Source organism: Alligator mississippiensis, chromosome 11, assembly GCF_030867095.1.
Source record: "Alligator mississippiensis isolate rAllMis1 chromosome 11, rAllMis1, whole genome shotgun sequence".
Taxonomy (NCBI): Eukaryota; Metazoa; Chordata; order Crocodylia; family Alligatoridae; genus Alligator; species Alligator mississippiensis.
The window spans coordinates 41,112,994-41,130,849 of record NC_081834.1 but is presented as its reverse complement, the minus strand read 5'-3'; the positions used below and the strand labels follow the sequence as shown (position 1 = coordinate 41,130,849).

General features: G+C 48.1%; 1 protein-coding gene and 1 pseudogene across 5 annotated transcripts in view; both read right to left on the bottom strand.

The window, feature by feature from the left end:
* Positions 1-1,562: 1,562 nt before the first annotated feature.
* LOC109280626 (zinc finger protein OZF-like) overlaps positions 1,563-17,856 on the bottom strand; it is an 18,281-nt pseudogene continuing 1,987 nt past the window's right edge.
* The window catches only part of LOC106738333 (zinc finger protein 345), a 21,349-nt gene continuing 14,495 nt past the window's right edge, over positions 11,003-17,856 (bottom strand). Inside the window, exons 2-3 of one of the 5 annotated variants that reach the window (XM_019477410.2) lie at positions 16,931-17,009; positions 11,003-16,559 (exon numbers count right to left, since the gene is read on the bottom strand). In XM_019477410.2, coding sequence (XP_019332955.1) covers positions 14,494-16,559; positions 16,931-17,000 — 2,136 coding nt within the window. In that variant the 5' untranslated portion in view covers positions 17,001-17,009 and the 3' untranslated portion in view covers positions 11,003-14,493. Of the gene's footprint in view, positions 16,560-16,896; positions 17,010-17,856 lie in introns of all 5 variants that reach the window. The other 4 variants (XM_019477411.2, XM_019477413.2, XM_019477412.2 and 1 more) reach the window with 4 other exon arrangements.

Here is a 17,856-nt window from a genome sequence, read left to right as displayed (position 1 = left end):
AAAAAAACTTACTTGCGTTTTCATCTCCAAATCCATTCCTAAACTTGGCATATACAAAGAATGTATGGCTGAAGAATGTGTAGTAGTTAATAATTCATTTAGCATTCAGCAAATGCTACTTCCAGAGTGCTTGGCAAGTGATTTCCACCTCCAACTCTCTTTAAAATTTCAGAATTAAACCTGTACTGCTTAATACTTTAAAATGATGAATATATTATAGTAAGTTAGGCTTAAAATATAGACCGGGGTAGGCAATGTTTTTTGGCCGGAGTGCCGAAAAAACCCACAATGTCTACCTTGGAAGGTGCCGGAGTGCCGACATGCGGAGCAGTTGTTTGCAGCCTCCTGGCTGCAGCCGGCCCATGGAGCCCGGTCTGCTTGCAGCAGGGCTTGCAGCCTCCCAACTGCCTGCTGGGAGCAGCCTGGGCTCCGTGTCCGGGCAGCAGCTGCTTAGAGCCTGGGCTGGTGGTGGTGTGCCGAGCAAAATGGCCTTGCATTCCATGCTCAGCATGCGTGCTGGGGGTTGCTAACCCCGGATGTAGACTATCAAGATTTCAGATAGAATTACAATTTCAAATAATAATTTAATAAGAAAGTCTATTTGAAATAAAATCAATTTAAATTTATAGATTTTTTATCCACCATGACTGACCTTGATTTGATGTTTGAATATTTTTACTTATGGTCCTAAGTATAACCACAAACTGCATCTGACAGGAGGGACTGGGGGCAACATGATAGTGCTACTCATGGAGGGGTAGCTCCTATAAAATACCACCATATTGCAACCTCCAGAATAAGGTGAGTATAGGGCATCTAAAAACCCTAGAGCCCACTGCCTTGTGGGTACTCCTCAGTTGGAGAAAAGCTAAAGGACATCATCCTGACAGGAGCATACCCTCTCTGAGGCATTAAGCAGTCAGCAGAATTTCTTATCTGTTGTTCTCTGGCAGAACGTACAACCATCGAGGCACTGAGCATCTGGACTTGGTCTGGACTTTGGATTCTGTCTCAATGGTCTAAAGGACGGTAGGTCTTGGACAACCTCCACTCCTCCATACTCTTGCCTCGGCATATGCGTTGAAGGTCTTGGCATGATGGTCTCAGGACTCCGTGCAAGTGGATTCATCAGGCACCTGAATAGACCTCTTAAGCATATACCATGATCCAAAGGATTGACTGTTGCCTATTATATTTTCACTCTTAGTTTAGTGAAGTTACAGTCATTTTAACCTTGGTGAGGTTTGTTAGATTTTGACAGGCATTTGCTTATCCTTTAGGTCAAACCCATAATAAATACACAGACAGGTTTATTCACCCAGTTTCTGACACGGCTCCACAATCCTGAGTGTGGTGAATTAAATGAGTTGCCTGAGGGATGCATGGGCCTCTCCTTAAAATTAACCCCTTTTCCCTAGAAAGGAGAGTCAGCTACAGGGCTAAGGAGTGAGAAATTTCTCTTAAAGGAAAGGAAATTACCTGGTATGTGGCGTTTTACCTCTTATCTTGCAATTTAAGAACAAAGGAAATTTTGGAGAAAACAGGGAGCCAAAAATACGGAAAACATTTTAATAGGAATTTATTTATGCTGATGGTGAAAGAAATCAGAAAAGGTGAAAGCTTCAAAGGCAGACAAAGGTTCTGCTGAAACCTGATTTTCCAGAAATTCTCAACTATCCCGATGCAGGGAGAAAATCCTTCATGGGACAATTATTTCAGGGAAAATTCCAGAGGGTAACAATGTGAGCCCCTTCCTTAAGATGGACAAAGGAATACAGCCAATAAACAGCTCTTCTGTTCAATAAAACCCTTCCCCTGACAGAGGTAGGCAGAGAGGTAGCAAAGGGGTAGGGCAGCGTGTTCACTAATAAGGAAACGTTCTTTCCCTTGGTGTCCCTGATATTTGGATCCATTTTACATTAGGTATCATGACTTTGTAGGGAATTGGGCAACTATTACCATCAATACTGACTATCAGTGGCTGCATCTCCACAAGACACTATGGCGCAGTAGTAATTTCATAGATTTCATAGATTTCATAGAGATTAGGGCTGGAAGGGACCTCGGAAGATCATCGAGTCCAGCCCCCTACCCAAAGGGCAGGAAGTCAGCTGGGGTCATAGGATCCCAGCAAGATAAGCATCCAGTTTGCTCTTGAAGGTGTTCAATGTAGGCACTTGAACCACCTCTGGTGGCAGGCTGTTCCAGACCTTGGGGGCTCAGACAGTAAAGAAATTCTTCCTTATGCCCAGCCTGAAACGGTCTTGTAGCAGTTTATGACCATTCGACCTAGTCGTCATCCCTTGGGGTGCTCTGGTGAACAAACGTTCCCCTAGATACTGGTGGTCACCCCTGATAAACTTATAGGTGGCCATCAGATCACCCCTGAGCCTGCACTTTTCCAGGCTAAAGAGCCCCAGGGCTCTCAGCCTGTCATCGTAGGGTCTGCTTCCCTGACCTCTGATCATGCACGTGGCTCTTCTCTGGACTCTCTCAAGCTTCTCCACATCCTTTTTGAATTGTGGAGCCCAAAACTGGACACAGTACTCCAGCTGCAGCCTCACCAAGGCCGAGTACAAGGGGGGAATGACGTCCCGGGATTTGCTTGAGAACCATCTATGGATGCAAGCCAGCATTTTGGTCACTTTACTAGCCGCAGCATTGCATTGCAGGCTCATGTTCATCTTGTGGTCAATGATGACCCCCAAGTCTCTTGCTTCCATAGTGCTAGCCAACATAGCACTGCCGAGCCTATAATGAGCTTCTGCACGGTAGCATCAGAAAAAAAACATGCAGTGATGGTACTGCACCGTAGCGCCGGTTACTGCACAGTCATTTAGTACTTGGTTATGCCAGTATTAAATGACTATGCAGTAACAACTGTGCTCCCCGTCACTCATGTAGACATGGCCGGTAACTATCACATGCTATCCCAGGAAGACACTAGCAGGATGCCCAGAATCTTTCTAGGTTAGATTCATTACTAGGCTCACTCTCCTCTCTGTGTAGAATAAAACCCAAGAATCCTGTGGCCCAACACCCCTGCGCACACTACACCCCTCTGCACTCCCAATAGCAATGCAAACCCTAAAACCCCTCACCTCCAGGGGAAATTTTACTGCGTGCATTTCTCAGACTCCAGTTCTCTCTTCCTCCCACCTGCAGAGACATCCACTGAACTGTGTGCATTATTGTAAACTCCTGTTGTGTATTTACAGCATTTATTACTGTAATACAATTGTCAGGGACCCTAACAGGCAGCCCAATCTGGGTATATTTTCTCTGGCTGACAACCTCTGCCCCAGCTAGTTCACCAGCTGGACGCTCAGTCTCCCCATTTATTCCTACCTGTGGCAACAGCCTTGAGGCCATCCAGCTGTTCTGGCCCCCATCTGCTTTGGCAAGCCTTCTGGCCCGTTTCCTCTGGCTTTCTTTGTTCCTTACCCTGGTTTCAGCTCTGTTCCTGGACTCAAGCTTTGGATTCCCCCATGGATGTTTCCTGGTTTCCTGACCCTGCTTGGCTCTGTGGTTGGATTCTGACCTTGGACTTAGTACTTCAGCCTCTGATTCCCAGACCCTGACCCTGGCCTGTGTTGCAAACTCCATCCCTTGGATTTCCCTCTGGATTTGGTAATTTGGCTCCCGAACTCTAACTCAGCCCCTGGTCCCCGCCTTCCCTCAGTGGCATAATCATTAGGCAGACTGCCTATGGCCCAGTCCCTTATAGCTTGGCTGTTCCGCCTTCCTCTTAACCACTGTGCCCCCTCCTAGGGGCTCAATGGCTGCCTGTAAGGCTTTCTTAGCAAAGGGGCAAAGCACTGCAGGTCAACTCTGAAACCTCCTTGGCAAGAAAGGGAGTCCCTGAAGGCCCGGGCTGCTGCTCATACCTGCACAGCATCAACCTTTCACACTGCCTGCAAGCCAGAGGTGCTTCTCTCTGAGCACTCTGATGGCAGCCCTGGGAATCGTGGAGTGTCTTCACTGGTGCTACTGCCTACGTGCCCCCAAGGCCAACCCCACTGACATGGTGACAGTGAGCATAAAGATCTACCTCCTTTTTGGTAATGTCTTGGATTGCCTCCTAGACAACTTGGATGAGTTCATACAGGCCATGGCAGTGGTGTTGACCCTTCTGGACCAGGCCATCTGGGATACGCCTGAACGTGCTAAGGCAGGGCCCCCAGCTTCCTCTGGCCCTGGCTCTGCCCCCGGAGCAGCCTCCCAGGCCCTTTCTGGCTCCATTCCCAGCCCTGTCCACAGAGCACCCAAAGCATGCTTCCACTCTAGCTCCAGCTTGTCCCAGCCCTGCTCCTGGAGCACCAGAAACCTGCCCTGGCTCTGGCTCAACTCCAGATCTGGCTCCATTTCCTGCCATGTTCCTGGGACTCGTGAAGCCTGCTCCAACCTCAACTCTAGCTTCAGCTCCAGTCCTGCCTCTGGAGTGCCAGAGGCCCACTCCGACTTTGACTGTCACTTCAGCTCCAAACCCATTCTCAGTGCCTCTTTCCCCTCCAGCTCCAGTTTTGTTTCTGAAACCCACTCACCCCAGGGATGGCCCAGTCCCCAAAGCTCCCAAATCTGGCTCAGGCTCTGGCTTCTGTTTCTGTTCTGCATCTAATGCCTCCAAATCCAGTGCTGGATCTGGCCTCTCCTCTCTCTCCTCCAAGTGTCCAAAGCCGGTTCCAGCTCTGGTTTCTGCTCCACTCCTGGAGAGCCTAAAACTCGCTCCAGGCTCTGCTCAGTTCCCAGAGCTACTGGATCCAGCTCAGGCTCCGGCTCTGGTTCTGCACCCAATCAATGTCTTCATATCTGGTTCCGGATCTGGCCTCTACTCCCACTCCTCTATTTGGCTCCTAAACTCTGATCCAGCCCCTGATATCTGCCTTCCCTCAGTAACACATTAGCCAGGCTGCCTACCCATTAGGCAAGGCTGCCTACAATCCCATTGCCTACAACTACACCGCACAAGGCTCCTCGATGTCTCCATAAATATAATTCCCTGCCCACTCCAGGTGGCTTTAGGAGCTACAGAGAAGACAGGGACAAACTGCCGTGGGGTATTTGTCCTTGTACCATCAATTGGACAGGATGGGCAAAGTGTGTGGATCTGTCTCCCTACTAATTTCATTACCTGCTTTCTGAAATGCCCCATTTCCCCTGTGCCCAGTGTTCCCTTCTGCTTTGAAGCTACCAGCTGCATCCTCTGCCCACAATAAAACAAACTCTCCAGCCTGCCTGATGCCCTTCACCCTTCTTCAAATGAAGCACATTTTTGTATTGCTTCAAGAAGCCACAGATCTGGCTTTTCAGATGTGAAATAATGTCTGAGCTTGTACTGAAGTTTGTTCTACACTCTGGGCCCTATAGGACTTCTGCCTGCTGTATAATCTCTCTGATATCTAATGAGATGTGAGCTGTTATGGAAGCTATTCCCAGTCAGGGCATTTACATGGTTTCTCACCAGTGTGGATGTTCTGGTGCTTCAAAAGGGCTGAGCCATCACCGAAATTTTACTCACAGCCAGGAAATTTCTACCATCTCCCTCTTGTGTGAATTCTCCAATGTAAGAGGGCTGAGACACTAGTAAAGTATTTCCCACACTCCAGGCAGTTGTAGGGTCTCTCTCCTTGGTGAGCAGTGCAATGCATATAAAGGTCTGACCTCCGCGTGAAGCTTTTCCCACAGCACAGACATTTGTACACCTGCTCTCCTGTGTGGATTGTCTGCGGTTTGGTAAGTTTGGATCCGTTTGAAGCTCTTCCTGCAGCCGGGGCATCTATAGGCCTTCTCTCCCACGTGTAGATCCTCCAGTGTTGAGCTAGGTAGATCCCCTGGCAGAAGGTCTTCCCACAGTTGGGGCAGTTATATGGTCCTCTCCCCTGCGTGAGTCCTCTGATGTCTAGTAAGGGTTGAGCTCTGACTGAAACTTTTCTCGCACTTTGTGCAGTTATAGGGTCTCTCCCCTGTGTGGACTCTCTGATGTCTAATGAGAACTGATCTTTGAGTAAACTTTTTCCCACACTCCGAGCATTCGTAGGGTCTCTCTCCCGTGTGGATTCGCAGATGTTTGGTCATATGTGAGCTCATACTGAAGTTTTTCCCACATTCTGGGCAGCCATAGCACTTTTGCCCGGTGTAGAGGCCCTGATGTCTAAAGAGGTGTGAGCTGCTCCGGAACCTCTTCCCACAGTCAGGGCATTTATAGGGTTTCTCTCCCGTGTGGATTCTCTGGTGCTTCATAAGGTCTGACCCATCATAGAAGCTCTTCTCACACTCGGGACATTTATAGTTTTTCTCTGTCACGTGGACTCTCTGATGAGATCTCAGCTCTGAGCTCTGCTTGAAGCTCTCCCCGCAGTCGGGGCATTTGCAGGGTCTCTCCCCAGAGTGGCTTCTTTTATGTACAGTGTACTGTGATCTTTGTCTGAAGTGTTTCCCGCACTCCGGGCACGTATAAGGTGTCTCCCCTGTGTGTCTTCTCTGGTGTGAGATAAGGTTGGACTTCTGAATGAATTTCTTCCCACAGTCGAGGCATTCATAAGGGGTCTCGCCTGTGTGGGTCTTACGATGTCTAGATACTGATGATCTCCGATTAAAGCCTTTCCCGCAGTCAGGGCATTTGTAGGGTTTCTCCCCGGTGTGGATTATCTGATGGCTGATCAGGTATGAGCTGGAACTGAAGCTTTTCCCGCAGTCAGGACATTTGTAGGGCTTCTCTCCCGTGTGGATCCTCCGATGCACAGCTAGGTATGCCCTCTGGGGGAAGCTTTTCCCACAATCGGGGCATTCATAAGGCCTGTCACCTGTGTGTGTTCTCATATGTATAATGAGAACTGAGCTGTGACTGAAGCTTTTCCCACAGTCAGGGCATTCATAGGGTCTCTCTCCTGTGTGTGTTCTCAGATGTATAATGAGAGCTGAGCTTCGACTGAAACTTTTCTCACACTCTGGGCAGCTATAGGGTCTCTCCCCTGTGTGAACTTGCAGGTGCCTAGTGAGATATGATCTCTGGGCAAACTCTTTCCCACACTTTGGGCATGTATATGGTTTCTCTTTGGTGCAGATTCTTGGCTGGATTGTCGTTTCACTGAGGTCTTCCAAATCTCCCTCATATTGAATGGATTTTCCCTGTTTCTCCCCTGATTTGCTTTCTTGATGCCTCTCACAAGATTCTCCTAGATTTTTATTCAGGAAAAGATCTCCTTCGGGTCCTCCCAGCAACATCTCCTTTGGTTCCATTTGTTCAGGGCCTTCCTGCCTAGGATCCTTTTCCTTCTTCTCACTCACTGTCCCATCACCTGTTGGGATACAAAGAAAATCCAGACAGAAGTCAGTCCCTGTGCTGGGGTGAAAAGAGACACAAAAGGAAGCAGCAAACAAAAACAAGACTGTTAGAGAGAGGAAAATCAACCGCTGGATCCCTTTGCAACTATTTCCCCAGCATTTGAAGAAAAGGGGACAAATTATGACTCTGTGTCCTATCCAAAGGCTGAGGAAAGGAGGAGCTATCACATGGCGTTAGTCATAGGTGGAAACATGAGTGTTCCCCCCAGCTGGGGACAATACTAACCTGGGTTAGCTTAAGTAGAGCTTCCTTTCCCCAGGGTGGTGGGGATCTTCATTTAATGACTCCTTAGGCCCCTGGGAGACAATGCTGGTTTCAAATATTAGGAAGTCTGCTCCATGGACAGAAGATAGTTGAGACCAAGAAAACAAAGTTATTCTCAGACAAGGTTGCTCCTAGATTATACTAGGTGGGATGGCATCCTTGAACTAGCCAAACAGTTAGGAGAATGCTCATAGGGACCCTTCGGGGACACAAGACAATTCTTGGGAGATGTGTGGTTTCTCATCCAGGATGTTTAGGAGTTTCCACATGCAGGGAGTTTTCATGACTCTGCTAAAGCCCAGGTGTGCAACCTCTTACCCTTTTCCAACCCAGCTGAGACCCAAACCCTTTCCAGGAATGAAGCCAGCCCTCAGAAGGGTAGGATATGACATTTCTATGTTTGAGTCTGCACTAATGTTTAAAAAACACAGTGTAGATGAAATGCAGCCCTTTCTTGGAAGCTCTGGAAATGCCATGTTAGCATGTTGGATTAGAATAGCTCTGAGTCTTTCCCAGGGGAGAGGTTGTGGACAGGCCCTCTCTATTGCACAAAGATTCTGGAGACTCTGAGGGCATGGATACACACAACACTTAAAATTGTTTAAATGTGAGTTAAGCCTGAAGTGGACAGATGTACAACCCTGTTAAAGTGGTTTAAATCTTCCTGAAATGGCTCAAAAGTGTATCTGGAGAATCAAAGCACTATTTTAACGGGTTCCCTGTGAACCGGTTTTGTTTTATACATGAACACCAAGTGTTCTGTGACACAAACCTGGTTGGTCCTCCAGGCATCCCACCCTGCCTTGCTCCTCCCCCCACCACATGTTGCTGCAACTGGCTGCTCTGGTATGTAGCCAGAACTCTATTGCTCCCTTTTGTTGCCACCTTCTATCCATGTGCTCCTTGTTAAATAAAGGTTATCTTTACAACAACTATATGTCCTCATTCATTACCTCACCCCAGCCTCTCACCATGCCCCCAGGCCCTAGGAAGCTAAATTGTGGGTCCAAGCACCCCCACCCCTCCCAAGTCAGGCAAGCTCACTGCAGACTTCAGTCAATTGCAAGCTAGTGAAGTTTGCTGAATTCATGTTTAAGAGAGATTGGAAAGCAGAAATGTGAAAAGGCCCCAGACACAGGTCACCCACCTGCCAGGACCTCCCAAGCATAAGTGCAAGCACTCTTCCCTGTCCTGTTCCCTCCCTGCACTTGCCCACTGTGAGCCATACTGATCTGGGTGCTCACTCCTGTCCTCTGGTGTTGGAGCCACAGCACTCCACACAATTGTGACAGGGTTCTCAATCGATGACATTTGGGAACTGTTCAATTGTTATGGGTGTCCACACCCTGAGTCTCAACCTCCTCAAATATAATGGAGCAAGGATAACGTCCGAGCAGAAGCCAACTTAGGCACAGCAGAGACCTCATGACTTTTTACTGCAACAACGTGGAGCAGAAGTTGGAGGGGAGATGATTTGGAGAGAAACACCAGAAAACTTCAAGTACTTGGGGTCTGTGCAACAGCTCTGAGCACACAATGCACAGCATAGCTGCAGGCCGCAGCAATGAATACAGCGCATTTAAACAAAGATCCAGTTCCTGTAGTCCAAATGGAGTCCCTTTATTATTGCACAGAGCCGCTTGCTAACAAGGAGACAGGAACCTTTTCTCAGCAAGGCCACTATCTTATAGCTTTCCTGCAGGGCATCCCTTTGATGGGCTTTCTGACAGGGATCCAGCCTCTCAGTAAATAGACAGCCACCTCCTCAAGTGTTACAGGCCCCTGACACTTAGCGGGTGTCAAGGGCCAGCCGGAGCTGACTGATGTGCTCTGCTCAGTGTCCCCACTTGGAGGATTCGTTATAAACCTTTGACACACACTCCCATCCCTGTTTTCACATGTGTTGTCCCAAAAAATCAGCTGCTGTGCCCCCAGCAGCCTCCCGAATTAAGGGAGGCTTAAAATTTACCTGGTGGACCCACACACACAATTCCCTTGGCACAACGAACAGGCCCTTGGCACATCAAACAGGCCCATTCAGTATGTCTGACCCCAGGCTCAATCACAGCAGCTTGTGCAGAGCCTGAGAAAATACACCACGAGCGGAGAGTGAGGCCTGCCTTGATTCCTAGCCTCCCAAACTCCTGCAGGTCTTAACCCACTTTTAAACCACAGAATTTAGTCTCAGGCCCTGTGGGACAAGGGAGGCCCCATGGGACAAGGGAGGCATGCTCAGCATGCCCGCCAAAATGCCCTGTGAGGCAGCACCCAATGGGGCACGCGGGGCACAACCCCTGAGTGCGGGAATGGTGTCCTCAAATCTAGAAGGTGCTTTCGAAATGAACTGCCAGAGCAAATCAAGGGCTGCCACAAGCTCAGCAGCATCCTCGATTTCTCTGTCTGAAATGTCTTTCTTTGTCTCCCTCTAATATGACCAGAACTGTTGAGTAGTGTATCTGGTCCAGTTGCAGATAAATGCTGCAAATTTTGCAATTCAAACCCCTTGCCCCCAACTCCAGCATCTCCATTCAACTACATCATTCCCCGAAAGGTGAACAAGCAAAGAAACAACACTGCCAAATGCCAGTCTGCAGGGGTTGAATGCAGTACCATTTTTCATAGATTTCATAGACATTAGGGCTGGACAGGACCTCCCAAGATCATCAAGTCCAGCCCCCTGCCCAAGGGGCAGGAAGTCAGCTGGGGTCAGATCACCCCAGCAAGATAAGGATCCAAGCGTTTCTTTTACAATTACATTGAAAACGATCGATGCAAAAGTTGCAACCTTTGTGGTCATCATGCAGGCCATAACTTGCTGGAAGCACCCTGAAAGGCACCAATGTGTCAAAACCCCTGGCGCACAGGTGCCTTTCAGGATTCTTACAGCAAGTTATGGCCTGAACTATGACCACAAAGGTTGAAACTTTTGCATCAATTATTTTCAGTGTAAAAGAAAAATTGTTCTGCATTCAGACCCTGAAGACTGCCACTTGGCAGGGTTTTTTTCTTTGCTTGTCCATCTTTCAGGGAACGAGGTAGTTGAATGGGGATAGAGGAGTTGGGGGCAAGGGGTTTGAATTGCAGAACTTGGAGCATTTGTCTGCAATCAAAGCAAATACACTACTCAAAAGGTCTGGTCACATTACAGAGACAAAGAAAGACATTTCAGAGAAACCGAGAATGCCACTAAGTTTGTGGCAACCCTTGCTTTGCTCTGGCAGTTAATTTCTAAAGCATCTTCTGGATTTGAGACCAGAGAGTCATGCTCATTATTGATGTCATTGGCTTGTTCAGTGCTCTATTTCTTTTACTCATACATCTAAGATTAAGACACTTGGTGGGTTTTAACACTTTAGTATTTATACCTCCACCACAGACCACAGTACTCCTCAAAAGTTTTTGAAAGAATATCTTCACAATCAAATGAATACATGACCTCTTAGTACAGACTATGTAGTTTAAAGGAAACAGGATAAGGCAACAAATACGAGTTTCCTGATTACATGCAGAATTATTAATAGTCACAACAAACCCTGAATAAAAATTTATCCTGTAATCTACAATCAAGTCAAGAAGCTTCTCAGGTGAGGTAGTTCAAAGAACTAGTCAAATCAACCCAGGTATGACATACGTGGTGCAGCATCTACTCAACGTCGCACACATCCCTTACTTTGAGGCTTCTGGCACACACAAATATCAAATGACAGGTAAAGAAAGGTGCTTAAAAGGAATTCTTCATTTTTCTACTCTCTGTCAATTTAAAACAAACTCATACTGTAGACAGATAAATATATGACAGACTCTTAGAAGTCTCACCACACTTATCTATCCCATTAGGTACTGGTTACCATGCAAGACTAGCTATCCCACTGACTCCTCTACCAGCTCTGATAGTGCACCCTGCACCTTCACCTCTCCCCAGGTGGAATCCCAAACTTCTCTCATTCTTAGTGTGGGTCCCCAGGCTACAAAGCGCTATGCACCAACTGCAGCTGCTCTTCTGCTTTGCATGCATTTGGCTCCCTTTAGTTCTTGTCTTCCAGAGCTGTGATCTATGATGAACACAGTGACCCCAAACAACTTTCTTGCAACCAAGTAGAATTTAAAAGGCACCCGCCTTTGCAAGAGAAAAAAAAGTGAAAGTTTGTAGGCATGTGTACATAGGCCTATCTATGTGGGATGAAATAGTTGGCGGTGGTCCTGCTTTGAGCAGGGGTTGGACTAGATGACCTCCTAAGGTCCCTTCTAACCCTAATTTTCTATAATTCTATCTTACCTCAGACTTTATAACCTATGTAGTCTGGCCATGGGACTGATGCATAAGCATCTTTATCTCAGTTCCTCCCTGAACCACCCAACTCCGTGAGCAACCATGTATGACATTAACCCAGCCAGTCCTTTGATTTCCTCCTTCCTTACAGAGGCTGAGACATTCATGGAGAAACCTATTTAGCAAGCCCAAGATGTAGCCAGCACCTCATATGACTCAAATTGATGAAACTGTCCATCAGTTATTTGTGAGGAAGACATATCCAGATTCATCTGTCCCACCTATGGTCCATTTCCTGACACTGAATCAATATGATATATTCATACAGGAAACAACATAATCACCTAATCAAGAAATACATTCCTGCATTTGCGCAGGGGACTAGACTGGATGACTTTTGAGGTCTCTTCCAACCCAATGAATCTAAAATACGTGCTTCATAACTTACTACAGGCATCTCCAGTCAACATTACTGGAAATGCCTGAGTCAACATGACTAGGAATGTCAAAAGTAAAACAGGCAGAAGGCATGGTAGATATGCCCTTTATCAACATGTGCTATCATCTAGATCAACCCCTTATCAACTAGATAAATCATATGCTAGATGTCACATGTGCTATCAACTTTGACAATATGGAGATGGGGGGAGGCTGTAGCCCTGGAGTTCAAGAAAACATACTAAGTACAGAAAACATGTCCTGATGGATGATTCCTTACATCTTGCTTCCCCCTAGCAGAGCGGGAAGGGCCGTGGGGAGGAAGAAAAGAAGACAACAATTCATAGGAGGCAGTATGGGAGAAAGAAAGGAGAACCCCAGAGTCAGTACATCCCATTTTGTCTGCAGTGGAAGCAACCAGATGGGTGTGAACAGGCCCATTCCTCTCACTGGGATGTTATCAGATGAAAGTGAATATCCCAGACAGGAGCCAGGCCTCAAAAAGCTCTGTGAGAGATGAGAACTGCTCAAGCATGTAAACCAACTCTTTAATTTCATTTATGGCCTTGAGTTTGTGCACCTCCCAAAAATGTAAAGGAGGCTTTCAGAAAAGTCATCTTCTCAAAAACCACTAGTCGATTTTGACACATTCCAGAAATACCCTCCAGCCCTTCAATGTGTTTAGAACAGAAGAGTTAGAGTCTGCACTTTACCACTAGTCTGTCCCCCCACTACCGCGTGTTCAGTACACACCAAGTTAACCCAGGGGAAGAATAGGAAGCATGCCAGTGTCTCCTCAGGCTCTGAACTTTCTTTTCTAGTGCCCAATGAGAGCAAAGCTCACAAGAAGACTCAAGTGGAGAAGAGACTGATTCCCCAAAGGGATCTGGTTGAATCTCCCTTTCCTCTTCAGTGAGGAACTCATCATATGTGTGGCAATAATTACTAGCACTGAGGTTGCTGTGGAGGTTTTGCAGCAGAGCAAGAGTTGCATGGAAATTGGATGGCATGTGAGTGCTGTTAATGGAAAACTCGTACCTTCAAGGCATTTATTCCCTTCTTGTTCACCTCTAAATGTGAAAATAACCCTCCCACCTGCACCCAGGCTCCAGCTCCAGGGGTTATGACCATCCAGCAACAACACAACTTTATTCCTCTACCCATCTCCATCACCCACCATCAAGTGTCCCAGGGCTCACCTCCAGCCAGCCATGGATCACATCCCTTGATGACAGAATGAAGCACAACCAGGAAAATAGGGGGGAAATTCCCCTTGTGACTGTCTATCCCAGTGAGGATCAACCTTTTTCTTAGGTGTGTCACAAACTAACCCTACACCCTCCTCCAAGTGCCACTCCAGTCCCCCTTGCCCTGTCCAATCTGCTGCTCTGCTTTCTGTTGCCTGCCCTGTGTCTCCTGTCTGATCTGATGCTTTGCTTTCTGTTCCCTGCCTAATATGCTGCTGTGCTGCCTGCCCCCTCCCCAATCTGCCATGTGCTGTACACAGAGGCCGCCCATGCCACCATCAGCAATCCCCCAATTTGAGGATGATCTCTACCACAGCTCGTTCACATGTCTTGATGTGACTTAAGAGTCCAGTCCTTGAGCCACAGATCCATCCACAGTAATTGTAGGTCTTTCTGTAGGGGAGAGTAGGCTGTAGGTTGGGATTCCTCTCCTTTTCCTTCCTCTGTTCTCTCTTCTTTGCTTCAAGGGCAAGATGCTTTACTTCAAAATGGACTGCTGCTTGGTCAAAGTTGCAGTACAATTGGAGTCGGTTAGCAGCCAGCTTCTCCCAGCTCTTGATGTTAGTGTCTGTTTTTTTAAGGCCTGCCTTCAATATGTCCTCATAATGTTTCCAAATTTCAGCCCATAACCAAGCTGGAAGTAAAGCACTTGGTTTGGGAGTCAAGAGTCAAGCATCCACACACAATGTCTGGTCCAGCAAACTTGGTGCTTGAGGATCTCTGACTTCATGCTGGTAACGTTGGCTTAGCAAAGATGCAGTCATTTGTGAAGTGATCTTTCTACTTGATGTGGAGAATTTTCCAGAGGCAATTGTCTCTTCAAGCTCTTGAGATGACAGTAGGTCACCCACATTTCACGTCAATAAAGGAGAGTGGAGCTAATGCCAGTGCTGCTTGTGGCATGCATGCCACCATTTGGTCACCCTGGTCTACCCCATGTGGATTCTCTGGTGCCTGATAAGATGTGAGCTCTGACGGAAACTTTTCCCACAGTTTAGGCATCTGTAGGGCTTCTCCCCTGTGTGGGTTCTCTGGTGCGTGAGAAGAAGTGACTTGGACTGGAAGCTTTTCCCGCACTCACTGCACTTGCAGGGCCTCTCCTGCATGTGGAATCGCTGGTGTTTGACCAGGGCTGAGTTCACTCGGAAGCGCTTCCCGCAGTCAGGACATTTATGGGGCCTGTCGTCTGTGTGGATTCTCCGGTGTCTCCGAAGGGCTGAGCTGTCCGTGAAGCGTGTCCCGCACTCAGGGCACTTGAAGGGTCTCTCCCCTGTGTGGATCCTTTGATGTTTCATGAGGGCTGAGCTGTGACTAAAGCTCTTTCCACAGTCAGGACATCTGTAGGGTTTCTCTCCTGTGTGCAGGGTCTTGTGCTTGATGAACGCTGAGCTGTCCCCGTAGCTCTTCCCGCAGTCAGGGCACTTGTAAGGTCTCTCTCCTGTGTGGCTCCTCTGATGCTTAATGAGGCCTGAGCTGTCACTGAAGCTCTTCCCACAGCTGGGGCATGTGTAAGGCTTCTCCCCAGTGTGTGTTCTCCTGTGAACCATCAGAGCAGAGTTTACACTGAAGCTTTTCCCACAGTCAGCGCATTTATGAGGCCCTTCCCCTGTGTGGATTCCCTGATGGGTAACAAGGGCAGGCTTCTGCTTGAAGCCCTTCCCACACTCCAGGCACTGGTAGGGTCTCTCCCCTGTGTGGACTCTCTGGTGTTTAACCAGGGCTGAGTTCATGCCAAAGCCCTTCCCACAGTCGGGGCATTTAAAGGGCCTCTCCCCGGTATGGACTCTCTGGTGGGCTGTGAGGTCCGAACGGCGAATGAAGCTCTTCCCACAGTCGTGGCACACATACGGCTTCTCTCCGGTGTGGATCCGTTGATGCGTGATCAGAACCGACCGCCGATTGAAGCTCTTCCCACAGTCGCTGCATTTAAAGGGCCGCTCTGCCGTGTGGATGGTCTGGTGTTTGATCAGGGCCGAGCTCACCCCAAAGCTCTTCCCGCAGTCAGGGCATTTGTAGGGTTTATCAGCGGTGTGGGTCCGCTCGTGGGTGAGGAGGTAGGAACTCACCCTGAAGCTCTTCTCACACTTGGGGCACTGGTAGGGTTTCTCGGAGGTGTGGATCTTGCGGTGGGTGATGAGGGTAGAGCTCAGGCGGAAGCTCTTCCCACAGTCAGGGCACGTGTAGGGTCTTTCTCCTGTGTGGATCCTCTGATGCCGGGTGAGGTGCGAGCTCAGACCAAAGCTCTTCCCACAGTCGGGGCACTTGTAGGGTTTCTCCCCTGTGTGGATCCTCTGGTGGACAATGAGGTCAGAGCTCACACTGAACCTCTGCCCACATTCGCTGCAGGTATAGGGCCTCTCTCCTGTGTGGATTCTCTTGTGTTTAATAAAGGCTGAGCTGTCACTGAAACTCTTCCCACAGTCCAGGCATTTATACGGTCGCTCGCCTGTGTGGCTTCTTTGATGCTTAATAAGGGTTGACCTCACACTGAAGCTCTTCTTGCACTCGGGGCAGCTATAGGGTCTCTCCCCCGTGTGGATCCTCTGGTGGGTTACAAGGATTGACCTCCGGTTGAAGCACTTCTCACACTGAGGACATTTAAAAGGTCTCTCTCCAGTGTGGATTCTTTGATGCTTGGTCAGGGCTGACCTCAGGCTGAAACATTTCATGCAGCTCGGGCATTTATGGGGTTTCTCTGGGAGGTCTGAGCTCACACTGAAGCTCTGTCCATCATCAGTGCAGTTATAGGGTTTCTCTGCTGTTGGGATTTTCTGATGGGCTTTGGTATCTTTAGCTAAATAAGTGGCAACAGTACTGCCTTCTGGTTCTTCTTTGGGGACTTCTTCCTGCCCTTCTGGTTTGCATCCATTCTCATGAGCCACCTCCTGCTCAGGGTCCTGGGGAGCATTTCCATCAGATCTGTACAATAAGATCCCATATGGTTTTGCTTCTGGTAAATAAGTCCCCTCTTTATCATTTGCCATCCTGTCATCTGCTGAAATAGAGAGGAAAAATCCAGACCCAAGTTATTCTCTGTGTTGGGTAGTAAAGAATCCTTGAAAAAGGGGAATGACAGAAATGAAGAGATAATGAAAAATAATAAAATTATTTGAAATTAGGGGCCAAATCCATCAAGGCAGAAGCACCAGGTCTGCTTCCTCATATCGCCTAATCACTTGGAAATGGAAGGAGGAGTCAGTCAGCATGGGAGGGTAGCCAGGAGTGACACCTGCCCTGAGGATATGAATCCAGATGGAGGAAACCCTGCCATGAGTGAGACAAGACAGAACTGGAAGGAACTCATGCAAATCCCAGCTGTTTCCTTCACTCACCCTGGTTTCTGGGTTGGTTTAATAGACTCCTCACCTCTACAGGTATCTCTCAGGCTTTGCTTTTGCTTTAAATCCAAGGCTCTCAGCTCCTCCTCTTGTTCCATCAGGGAGATCTGAAGTAGAAATAACCCTGGGTTACATAGGATGTGGGCTCACGGTGCCCTGGGGGGATTTATACACTCAAGTATCCAGGAGTGACTTTTACTGATGTTTTAGTGTAGCGGTTTTCAATCTTTTTCATTTGCAGATACCTAAAACATTTCAAATGGAGATGCGGACCCCTTTGAATTATATTGACTGATCATAGTCATCTTTCATGGACCCCTTAGACATAGTCTGCGGACCCCCAGGGGCGCAGACCACAGATTGAAAACCACTGTTTTAGTGTAAAACAGGAATGTCATCTCTGAAAGGGAAGAGTTGAACCCAGACTGGTGCCTTTCCACTGAGGGGAAATGGATCATTAATTCCTTGTGCTGTCACAGAGTGGTGCCATGCCAGGCTCAGGGCAGGCTGCTGGCTGAGTGCCTGCCTAGTAAAGGCAGCAGTCCAGAGAGCATCCAGGAGACCTGCCAATTGGCATCTCACCAGTGGGTTCCTGGGTCTCAAACAGCAGCAGTGCCAGGAGACTGCCATCCTCAACTTCCCCCTCCTTGAAAGTGTCACCAAGCTAGAGTTTTCAACTTAAGCAGCCACAGAAGAAAGCAAAGCCTGTGCATCTTGCTGGATTTATGTAGGAATCCACGTTCCTACTGCTCTGTGTTCCCCAGCCTCAGAAAATAAATATCATGCTGAGCTTTTTCACACATGGAGGGTGTCCACAGTGACACTCACAACCAACCAACAGTTAGGCTGGGTTTTTGGTTCAGCCTCTTGCCCTTATGCCTATTCTGATTGGTTCCCATCAACCTTGGGGAACTCCAGTGAGCCTGAAAACTATCCTGGTCGGTGGAGGCAGAA